The 12,522-nt window shown below is 40.0% G+C and overlaps 1 protein-coding gene across 1 annotated transcript in view; it reads left to right on the plus strand.

Annotated features, from left to right (window-relative positions):
- The window catches only part of COL4A2 (collagen type IV alpha 2 chain), a 182,204-nt gene that overhangs the window by 119,999 nt on the left and 49,683 nt on the right, over nt 1–12,522 (plus strand). The window contains exons 21-26 of the mRNA XM_030545953.1: nt 1,551–1,623; nt 1,720–1,826; nt 4,324–4,525; nt 5,347–5,394; nt 6,210–6,272; nt 11,621–11,728. Of these exons, the coding sequence (XP_030401813.1) occupies nt 1,551–1,623; nt 1,720–1,826; nt 4,324–4,525; nt 5,347–5,394; nt 6,210–6,272; nt 11,621–11,728 (601 nt within the window). The remainder of the gene's footprint in view (nt 1–1,550; nt 1,624–1,719; nt 1,827–4,323; nt 4,526–5,346; nt 5,395–6,209; nt 6,273–11,620; nt 11,729–12,522) is intronic.

Consider the following 12,522-nt stretch of genomic DNA (forward strand, 5'->3'; position numbering starts at 1 on the left):
AAATGATACGAGCTTGAACTAAGGTTATATAATTTAGGAGTACATATCTTGTGATAGTTTACCAATGCATTTGGTGATAAACAGGTAAACCACAAACAATAGCATATTAGGGACTTTTTGTAGTAAGAGCTAGCCACATTGATATATCAAAACTATTGGAAAAGGGACTGACACAAATGGTTGGGTTAAGTGTCGGAAATGTAATTATAATCAGCTGGAACACTGCATGTGGACATTCAGAACTCTAAAATTGGTCTGGCAGAATGCTAAATGTGAATAGGGGCCTGAGAGCTGACTAGATCAGGTATGGTCCTGGATGTATGTGAGTGGAATGGGAAAAGACATGTAACAGGTTGTCAGAAAAATCCTAACTGGGACACCACGATGACAACATGGGGCAACTGAGTAGGAAGCCTGGCCCAAATCCTTCCTCTTGGGGTGATCTTCACTTCCTTTTTCTTTTATCTTTGTTTCTAATGGTTTCCATAAGGTAGCAAGTATGAACAATGCAGGAACCGCTTTCCTGTACTTCTCATTCTTATACTTATTATGTATAATGATTTTTCCTATTATTTAAATTACATTTGTCTGTATTAATGAAAGCTGATAAAATTTCTGGGTATGCTTCACCAATTTCATCTTCTTAATTATCTTTAAGTAGCTACCTGAATAAAGAACCTGTTATTTGTGACAGATGTACTTTGCACCTTAGATTAATCCTAGGCTACAATGGCTTTGTATTCAGGAGAAAGGACCAGGAATCAGGAGATCTGAGTTTTATTCTTAGTTCTGCCACAGATTTTCTGTGTGACCTAAGGCAAGTCATTTAACCTCCTTATGCCTCAGTCTCCTCTCCTGTTAAATGTGGAAGATAATACTTCTCTACATCACACAGGTGTTGTCAGGCCCTCACATAGTATGATGCTGAGCAGAAGAAAAATCCCCATAAATAAATAAAAATAAATTCTGAGTTTTGTTTTCCTATTCCGGAAATTGGTTGCAGAATTTACCTTATTTCCCACTATAACTATAAGTAATTTGGTGTATTCCCTCAGTAGACTTTGCCCCTCCATTGGAGTCCCTGGCAATTGTAAAGCTGCCGTTACCCCTCAGAATCCTGCATACAGTGTAGATAGTGGTATTTTTACCTACCGTCCTTCTTGATGAAGCCTCCCTGGGGCTATGAGGCCAGGCACATGTACATTGCACCTTCCTGCACCAGCAGGAACAAATCTGGACCACTATTATTTTATATACTTCCATAGGAGTTCATGGCATCTTACAGATATATAAGAGGACAAGTTCCTTGTTCCAAGGAGTTTACTATCTAAAGTAGAGAGACAACACACAGATTAAGGATCAAGCACAAGAATGGGAACACCGGAGAGAAAATCATTAATAGACAGTGATGTGAAAGAATTAAGTTTTGAGGAGCTTTTTGAAGAACAACAGAGGGTCACTTGGCACACAGGTTTACTTTTAACTATCGCTTTTCCATTTGTTTCCTGAATAAAGTTCTGATTAACTTTATTTAAAATGGGTATCCACAGGGATTTCCTGGTGCAGTTGGATTTCCTGGGCCAAAAGGGGAGAAGGGAGACCCTAGATATGTTACAGCAGAAGGTAAAACAAGCAATCTACTTCCATTGCAATTTGCAAATTGTATGTAAGCCTTTTGTCCAATGCAGGAGTAATTTCACATTGAGAGCACTTCTTTAGGTACCAAAGGAGACCCGGGAGATCCTGGACTATCTGGCATTAAAGGTGAAGATGGGTTTCCAGGAAAAGATGGCATAGATGGCTTACCAGGGCTTCCTGGCCTTCCAGTAAGTAACAACTATATCCAATATTTGCCTACCATATTTAATTACAGACTTCTTTAGTTCAGCATCTCATAACTGAGCTGTCCTCCATACCTACATCATAAATTATTATCCTATCTTCACTGGTTGCTGATGCATTCACGTATCAGATTTACATGTTATATTAATTATTTTCCATTCTTTTCCCATTTTATTTAAGCAAATTAATACCTGTTTATATCCCAGACAGGTCAGTTTGCTCCATCAATGATTTATTATTGGTTTTCCCTCCTTTTAAACTTACATGAAGTTATTTCACACTGAATATATCTTAAGAGCTACATGGTCATCAAATGAAGCTATAGAGAGGCAAAAATTAATCGCAGATCAGCTGCCTGACAGTGCATATTATGCTTGCACCAGGATGATGCACCCTGAAAACATAAAGTCATCACATATTGACACAGCACTGGGCTCAGACATCATAACTAGAAATGGGCCAGACCCAGAGCATCAAATCTGAATGCCAAAAATTGTTGTCATCAGTCAAATCTAAATCTGAAAAGGATCTATTTTCTGGTTCATTGTGACGTCAATCTTGAAAGAATTGTTATTCTCATATTTTGGCTCAAGATGGCAGAAATGTCATTAGAACAGCAGATTAAGAAATAGCTGTCATTTTGTAACAAAATTATATGAAAGCTCTCAAGATTTCAGAAGTGTTGTAACATGAGCCCCAGCCTAAATCTAATTTGGGTTCAAACACCAGACCTGACCCATTTCTATTGTAATGATTCCTCTCTACAACTCCATTTGACACTTTCTACACGATCTTGCCTTTTCTGCCCTAGTTGTTCTGTCTTCTATAAGAAAGGGATCATGCTGTTTCTTCTCTCTCCCATTTCTCCTTACTTGATTGCTTGGGGAGATGTGAAACGATGTTGCTCACACTCTGATCAACTTACACAATGCTACCTGCCTGCCACACATTTCTTGGCAGAGTAAGCAGCTCTCCGATCAAACCCACAGACTCCCCAAAAGTCACATTCAGCTTTGCAGCCACAGGTGGTGTATGACTGGTTCACATAGCCCAAATGATGTGCATTCACTGGCCTTAACCCTCTCTAGTGGAAAGTTCTGTCAATGGATGTTTGTTTATTTCATTGGTACCATCCCTGGTTATACATCTTGGGATGGGTTTGGTCACAGAGACCCCCTTGGGACTGTCACCTGATGTGCTGAAATTACCTCTGAGCCCATTTTCTCAGCCAGCTTGGGACTTCCAGAACCTTGTCTTGTTGAGCCAGACACACTAGTCTGCTGCAACACAGACCCAGGGTTTGGGCCACGCTCCCAAAGCTGCAGACTTAACTGAAAACAGTTCAGTACGTTACCTGTCTCTCGCACCCAGCTCCCAATGGGATCCAAACCCCAAATAAATCCATTTTACTCTGTATAAAGTTTATATAGGGTAAATTCATAAATTGTTTGCCCTCTATGCCACTGATAGAGAGATATGCACAGCGATTTGCTCCCCTAGGTATTAATCACTTTTTTTGTGTTTATTAATAAACAAAAGTGATTTTATTAAGTATAAAAAGTAGGATTTAAGTGGTTTCAAGTAATAACAGACAGAACAAAGTAAGTCTCCAAGCAAAATACAGCAAAAACATCCAGGTCTAAACCTAATACATTAAGAAATTGAATACAGGTAATATCTCACCCTCAGATGTTTCAGAAAAGCTTCTTTCACAGACTAGACTCCTTCCTAGTCTAGGCCCAAATCTTTCCCCTGATACAGTCATTTCCTCTGGTACACACATCTCAGGTGTCAAGCAGGGCTTTTCTCATGACTGGCCTCCTCCTTTGTCCTGCTCCATCCCCTTTTATAGTTTTGGCACAAGACAGAAATCTCTTGTCTCTCTCAGTCCCACCCCATCTTCTAAATGGAAAAGTATCAGATTTAAGATGGATTTCATTATCAGGTGACATAGTCACATGTCACTGTAAAACCCCTAGTCTCCATTCCCCATGGGCTGGCCCACACATACACAGGAAGGCTTTCAAGTAACTAAGGCCATTCACAACTGATTGTTTCTGGAGCACCCTTTATGGCCTCCACTTAATATGTTTACAACAGTGATACAAGTTTATATCTTATTCTCCTAACTCCAGATATAGAAATAATACATGCAAACAAATAGGATGAACACATTTAGTAGATTACAAGCTTTCTAATGACACCATACAAGGGGTATTTAGCGTAAAGCATATTTCATATTCATAAGCATACTTCCATAAAGCATATGGAGTGCAATGTCACACATCTACGTTAACATGTTACCTTATAATGTTAAAGATTTTTTTGCTGATGTCATCCTTGTAAATGGCCATGATACATGGAAACTGACCATCTACCAATTACTAATAATAAGAAAAAATGTTTAATTGTTTGGGTGAGGTTTATTCTTATACAAAGTCAAAGTGCCCATCTCTGTATATTTAATCTGTTTTCCCATAGGGTGATGGTGTGAGAGGTTCACCAGGTGACCCTGGTTATCCAGGACTACAAGGGGAAAAGGGCTTTCTGGGAGATATTGGTCTGCCAGGTGCAGGCTTACCTGGCCCGAAAGGATACCGTGGCCCTCCAGGTGACATTGGAACATATGGAAATCCAGGTCTTCAAGGTCCCCCAGGTCCTCCAGGTGCTCCTGCCCAATTAGGTATGTGTGATCACATGTCTCTTATGTTAAAGTCATTAGAGATCAGTACTGAGTCATATGCAAAACATCATGTAAATCTACTCACTGACCAGGCAGTATAGGATAGTGTATGAATAAGAAGGAGTTTGTTCTGTTATTTGATCAGAAATCTAACAGAAATACTTCAATAGTTTCCTTTCAGATATTTAAATAAAATTTACAAATTTGGCACTATTAGCTAGTAAAACCTTAACTTTTTTGAGTGAGGGGAAAGAACGTATTACTTATATATACCATGCATTGTGGCTGTCTTTCCTCGGGTCGGTCCCAATCAAACCCACTCCATTCATTGACTTAAGATAAGACAGAAGCTTGAACCTGCCCTCTGCTCCTCATCAGGGCATAAATATTGATCCTTTGCAGCTCTCTGACCCCCTCCTGGTCTGGGATCTTGGTACCCAACCAGAGGTCCCCTCTGTTGCTAGACTGCAAGGCTAGCACTTTTTGTGTGTAAAGAGAAGGGAGAGGAAGGTCTGTCATTTCTTATTTCTCACTGTATATCAAAAACAAATATTTTACTTCATTACATGAACTCTCCTTTGTTAGAATTAGATGCGGCTCACCATGTTTCCAAGTATTTTAAAATGAGTGGCTGCCTTTTCATTCTTTAATTTATGAGAATTATCCAGTGCACAATAATTTAGACACAGTGTATCAACTGATGCTGTAATAGACATCTGCAGTTAGAACTGAGAAGTTTGGGTTTTATAATTTTTAACATTTTGTTTAAAATGCTAAGAGCCTATCTTGCTTGTTTCTCTTTTCTCATACTTCCCTGGTAGATTGTAACCAAGTTACTGAAGATCAAGGCATCAAGACAGTTTGGTCAGGTATAGTACAGAAATAAGATTCTTGGAAACATTTTAATATTTAGATCTATGGGGCACCTACAGCATGACAGTGTGCTTACTGATTCCTGGTGACTAATTTTGATGTTGCCATTTCTTGGAGATAGCTCCATCTGTAAACAGCTTAATATTCAGGTCACAAATAATGACACTTTCGCTATGCAACTAATCAGTAATTTGGTCATAGCATATGTTTTTAAATTAATGATGTTTCATCTTTTCAGATCAAAAACTATTTGGTTCATTACTCCCTTGAGTTTATTGTGATTAAAAAAAACAATTATCACATGGCTTGTAATAACAATCTGAAATTACAAATAACAGAAATTAGATTCCAAAGACATTTCACAAGTACAGTGTAGCAAACCATTTGTGAGAAGTACTCTATGTTTAGGTAAAAAGTATCGTGCAATTTCGTATTTAAAGGAACAAGTACTCTAGTTTTCACGTGCAACTGAATTAATTTTTTTGATTTTAAATTAACTCCAGAAAAAAGTGAGCTGCCATTTTGAAAATTTGGCAAGTGTTATAATAACATCTGAGCTCTTCACTGGTATTAGCACAGCAAAGGTTCCAGTGGAATAAAATGAACAACTTTTCTTAATTCATTGTCAGCATGAGCTATGCTGCACATTGCTATATAAAAATGATTAAAAAAAATTTCAATTTGTATCGTTTTACTAATGGAAATAATTGCTAGATGTAATCATAGTATGGTTATTGTAAGTCACAAAAACAATGAGAGATAGATACAGCAGATGAATATGTGGAACTCCACTGATAATGTTTATTTGTAGGGGCAGAATGTGTGAGAGCACCAAAAGGATCCCCAGGAAAGCCAGGATTGCCAGGAGCTATAGGTAATGTTGTGTCTTTACTTTTGAAACATTTCTTTACTTTACACACTACATTTGTAATTAGCTTTTGCTAAACCTGACTGTAGTTGTGCCCTTAGACTAAATATATTTTAGAAATGAGAATAAAGGAGACTTAAAATTTAGGGGGGGGGTGAGACAGACAAAGGAAAATAGATACAAAGTGTATGATATGTAATGGCTGCACCACACGAATTAATCCTCTTCTTACTCATGAATTTCAATACTGTTGACCCTGCCAGCAGGTAGGGGATCTTGGGGGACAACTACTGCACTGGTGGGGTGCAAAATAAACTTTATTAAGAAAATGCAAAAACAGGGAAAATTCATTAGTGAGGGGTATGGGGTTTGTTAAGTTAGACAATTGGGGAGGGGTTTCTTTTAGTAAATAGTATAGGGGGTTTCAATAGTGGGGTACAATACAGTGGGGTGCAATACAGTTGGTAACCATTTAACACTGAAGTATAAATGTAACAGGTAGCTAACAATTTCTATGTAAAGGATGTGTCACAGCAGCATATAACCAACTAACAGTTATGGGAAAAATGTGTTAAATAACCAACAACTCTAGGTAAAAATGTGTCACAGTGGTGTAAATGTAAAATGTGAGGTGTGTCAAAGAGAAAAAGGGTAACTAATGGGGTTTTATGCTAGACTTCAGTAATACAATTGAGGTTTGGCAGCAGTAGGAACGGGGTGAACACGTGGGGGAAGGGATTAAAAGAGAGAGAGAGAGAAAAAGGCAGTGGTAGAGGAATGAGGTTGGGGGATGGGGGAAGAGGAGCACATGGTGGAGCAGAGACCAAAGGCAGAGGTGCTGCGGAGGGAGATTTAAACTCAGGGAGACACAGAGAGCAGACAGGTTGCAAGTTTAAACAGTAGAGAGACTGCAACAAGTGACTGAGGAGCTTGGGGGGAGACACGGGCAGGCTTGGGTGCGGGGGGTTAGGGCAGCGGGAAGACAAACTTAACCACAATTATACAGAACACATCAAAATCTTATTTATGATCTAACTTAACCAAGACTACACAAATTAGCAAGTAACAGAACACAATGCAACAATTCTTTTTTAAACCTAACTTACAGAGCACAATACAAACAATTCTTTAAACCTAACTTAACCACAGCTATGCAAAATGAAATTACAACTTATCTAGACTAAGAACCCGATTCTAATAGGTGCACCTTACACTATGCCGATTCTTTGATCGGGAGGGGGAGCAGTTCCAGAGGGCAGAGCGGTGTGTGCCCAGGGTACAGCCCCCAAAGGAGGGTGGCTACAGCAGTGGGGTGGCTGCAAGCCTGCGGCCCAGGATACAGTCCAGGAAGGCACAGCTTAGCAGCGGCACAGGCTTATTTTTAGCAGCAAAGGCACTGCAGAGCAAGAAACAGATTACAGCTACAGACCAAGGAGTTAGCTTGGGTCTGTCTGCTGGGGAAACAAGGCCAGCAGCTAGGACAGGGGGAGTCTGCAAGAGGGAGTTCTTACCAATCCCCAGGACAGCAGCAAACACAGAGGCAGGAACAGCAGTAGCATCAGAGGATGGAGAGAGGACTCGATTCACTTATAATAATCAGGAGATCTCCAGGCACAAATTCATTGTTCGTGGGAGGGGAGTTTAAAAACGGGGGTATGCTCAAAAACAAACGAGAGCGGGGAGAGGGCCCCCAAAAGACCCCTAGCTGATCAGACCAGGTGGCAAAGCAAGGACCTTCTCCGAGGTCTGATCAGAAAATGTCCGGCTTTAAAGGCAAACTCAGGCAGTTTCCCACCAGTACTTTTGATTGGCTCCACTTGATACAGAGGAGGAGAGAAGGCAGGGAAAGGCTGCAGGTAAGCATAGGCATGCCTGGGCATGTTCTGAGCCACAGGTATGACCCGTATGCTTAATTAGTTGGCCACTTCAGGTCTTGCATTTCTGGGCAGCGCCCCCCACACCGAGCCCGAGTCTGAAAAAAGGAGCCAAACAAAGAAGCAAGAAGCCCCCTCCCTAGGCAGAGCAATGGCTTCAGTTAGTCTGTACAAGCCATTCCTATGAATCGGGCTGTGACTTTATTTAGCACAACGGCCGGGAGGGGCGGCCACACAGGACAAACAGAAAGGAGAAGGGAAAAAGGAATGCAGCAGGGGGACAGCTGTAACAGACAACTGTAACAAATCAGCCACCAACAGTGGTTTTCAGTATGAACAGTCATTACATTTAGTCACAAATCCACACTGTTTGTGAATATCATTTGGCCCCAAGGTATAAGGAGTCAGTGGAGCTTTAAGCAGTTGTCTTTTAAGAGAGTGGCAAAAATCAAAATAAACATGCCAGATGATATATGCCTTCTATAGTAGACTAGATATTGGAGGTGGAACAGTCCTCTATTAGATCACCCAGTTCATCCTTCTCTCTATGTAGCCTCCTCAGCAATGCCATGTTTCGTTCAACTGTACCAGATGCTTTTAAAAAAAAATCAGTGGAGTTTCACAGTTTAATAAAACCACTAAGGGGAATTTTGCCCTGGTTCTATGCGGGGCATTGGAGAGTACTGAGGAGCTATCATCCCCACCCCACCCCCACACCCTTCATGCCCTGAGGAGCAGTGCAGGAACCTCGTGGATTGACCCTTCTGAGGCAGTGGGGAGAGCAGTGGCTGCTCCCCACTTGATACTCCCCACAGGAGGAGCCACTGGGCGAACAGAGGCAAGGTGGGGTTAAAGCCTGGCTGGACACATTACAGGGAATATGCTAATCCCTAGAAGGGGTGTAATGAATTACTAGCCCTTGGAGCAAGTGGATGTAGTGGAGGAATTGTCACAATGCCTTCTGAGTGCTCCTCCTGGGGTCATATAATTATACACAGCCTCTTAAACAGGGCTGGGCCTAAAGTCTCAATGGAACTCTAAATAAGTAGTCCCAGATCATCCGATGCAGTGGGATTGCATTGTTCAGCACTCCCAGCAATTTTTGTTTCCAAAACTGGTCTATCCAATCCTAGGATATCACCTCAGTGCTTTTTTTGGTTGGTTGGTTGGTTGGTGTGGTTTTCTTTGAGGGGAGGGGAGGACACGGGGGGGAGAAGGGTGGCAGGAGCTGCTGTCTGGGGCTTTCCAAACCCTGCTGATCCACAGCCACTGTATTTAACCCCCTGGAACATTGGTAACTGGCATAACTTAAAGCAGCCTTTAGTATTAGGGGAGCTTGAAATCCATTTTTGCAGCCTTCCCTAACTGTGCCTTGCATTTTTTGGCCACAACTCTGGCCAAAGATCTGGGCTGCAGAGTTTAAGGTCAAATTTTCCTTTAAAACTAGATATAAAGTGTATTGTTGTTGTTATGGTTTAAGTAATGACTCGTTCATATTTCTTAACAGGATTTGCTATTTTTATCTCTTGTTAGTGCAGCATGTTGAATAGTTCAGATTTACATTTCTTTATTTGGCTATGATACTTGACATTGTAATCAGTGCTTCTGAAGGTGGTTTTTAATGTTGTTCAAGGTGATTTTTCTTTGAAGTCTTGGTATATCTATTACTCATTAGGATGATTCAGTTCCTTTGTAATTTTATGTGAACTTTTCATTCTTCTTTCCAATGATTTTGAATGAAGTCAGATTTACTTCTTAATCACAATTCTTTCTAAACACGGATGCTTCCATGTCATCAGATTCATGTGTGTTTTATTTTAGGCATTGGTCTGCTGTTGTTGTAAACAAAGCTCCTTATCTGTGTGTCCATCTCTTGGATAAATGACTTCATCAGTTGGCATCTTTCAATACGTATAAGATCTTGCTACCATTCCCTCAGGCTCCAGACGCAGGGAGGAAGAGTACCCTGCTGATCTGTGTCAATGAATGCTGTCTTCATAGCATTGTTTCCCTCAACCCCAAGGAATTTGAATATTGAACACTAGGAGGAGTAAATGTCCTGCTTTATTTTATACTTTTTCACAACCCGCTGTTGCCATAACTCTGTCCTTGTACCCCCTTAGTACTATACAAAGTCACATTCATTTATGCTTTCACCAAATTACCAATATCAAATTTATGCTTTGTCACCTTTCATTATTGTCTTTTGGTTATAAGGTTTCCTGCCTTTTTTCAGCTAGTCTGTAACTGTGCCATGTACAATTAATGAACTGGTTCAGTGACCTATGCACCAATGACACAGTATAGCCAGAAAAGAGGCATCTTTGTAGTCTCACATCTTTAAGTCCTCTGTTCCTATGAAGTTCCTAACACGGTATTAAACAGCCTGTCCTAGGCCCGTGTAACTGTTCTTAAAAAAGGGTACTCAAACTGCCTTCCCTGCTTTCACTTGCAACTGTACATTGAAATAGATTTGGCAAAGCTTGGATTAAACTAAACTGGGTTGTGAAATTAAACATATTTTCCTTACTATTGTTTGGTGCTATATGTTAAAATCAGCTACCATAGTATAATCGGTTATTGAAATATGGTATTTGTTGCCCTCTTCACCTGCTGCCTACTTTATAGAGAGAGGCTTTTTATCTAGCGGCCAGTATGTCCCTCGGCCCACACTGCTTCCTGCAGCTCCCATTGGCTTGGAGCAGTGAACCGTGGCCAGTGGGAGCCGCGATCGGACGTGCCTGCGGACGTGACAGGTAAACAAACCGGCCCAGCCCACCAGGGGCTTTCCCTTATGCAAGCGGTGTCCCAAGTTTGGGAAACATTGATCTAACACAACAATTAATGGAAGGAAAACAAACCTAAATGTTAACAATGCTATTTGGGTAACAGGCACATTTAAATTTTGCAGTTGTACCTGCAATTCTAGTATTTTTCTTAAATTAAATGAATTTTCTGCTCAGAACATTGAGAGGCTGATGGCACAGTGCTGGCACTAGGAAGATGATATTCAGGCTGCACAGTTCTGACAGTGCTCCTTAATCCTGGCCTTTTTTTTAAATGGAACTTTCCACAAAACAAATAGCAATCATAAAACAATCTTGAATTTTAAAATCAGCAACTCTAGAAATAAAAAACCTTTAGCTATCAATAATAATCTCTTATCGATAAATAAGGTAAAGTGATTCTTAGTCTAAGTAATATCCTATTTTGTCAGAGCTAGCAAATTAATGCAAAAAAAGTATTGTGCAATGGAAGAGACAACAAAGTAAATTGCAATTCATAATGATAAATTTAGGGTGTAAAACATTTCAAAGCATGTGCATAAATTCCACTGAAGACAAAATGTGATAAAAGTTGATCCCTAAATCTTAAAATACATAATTATGATATTTATTAGCATATTTGTCTGCATTTATGCATATATTTACTTTCTGTGTTTGGATCTGATTTGTTGTTACTTTTTTATGCATAATTTAGGTGCAAAAGGTTCTAAAGGGATTCCAGGTGAACCAGGTCTGGATGGATTCCAAGGGCTAAAAGGTTCACAAGGTGATCCAGGTCGTGAAGGATTACCAGGTCCTCGAGGTATCTTGAAGTCACTAGCCATTCTTTGAGTACTTTTGATCTGTTCGCTGTAGTCATGGGAACCTCAACATGCTATTCCAGGTGTAAATATTAATTTGTCTTCCCTTCAGCATTCAGACAATAATATAACATCAGCCTAAGATATCTTGTGAAGTCAAAAGTTTCTCTCATTGGAAAATGTGGTTTGTACATAATTATGAAAGAATATCAATTTTCCTCTTTTCCAAGTTTCTCCTAGTGCAGAGCTATAAAGGTAATAGTAAAATACCATAACACTGATTTTAAACAATGATACTTCAATAATGAGATATTTTCACACTCCAGGTGGAGCATGTTCATACTTAAACTTCTGAAACAAAATGCATAAGTGAGGAAAAGACACCTATGAATGCATCCATTTAACTCTTAGTAGCAGAAACACGAATTACATTGTACATACCAGGACAAGAACATATATATATCATAGGTTCACAATCCAGTAGCTGAATATGCACCCCGCCCACAGGTGGCTGAATATATCCCCATTTGGAAGTACAGTGTTTACAAGTATACAGTACCTGCAACACCTTTTACATGTATTGTATTGAGTATGCATCAAACACTTGTTTTTGTATTTATTAAATATAGTTTTATTTAGTTATTTTGGTGGTGTCTTTGGGAATGTTGGTATGAGCGGCTTGTTGTGAGCCTGAGTGGTTGATGATTAATATAGTTTTAAAACAAACTACTGCATAATGCATCCTTTGGTGAGGGATACGTAAATGCAGCTCAGAACAAATGATGCCTCTACCTTT

The sequence above is a fragment of the Gopherus evgoodei genome, chromosome 1 (genome assembly GCF_007399415.2).
Source record: "Gopherus evgoodei ecotype Sinaloan lineage chromosome 1, rGopEvg1_v1.p, whole genome shotgun sequence".
Lineage (NCBI taxonomy): Eukaryota > Metazoa > Chordata > Testudines > Testudinidae > Gopherus > Gopherus evgoodei.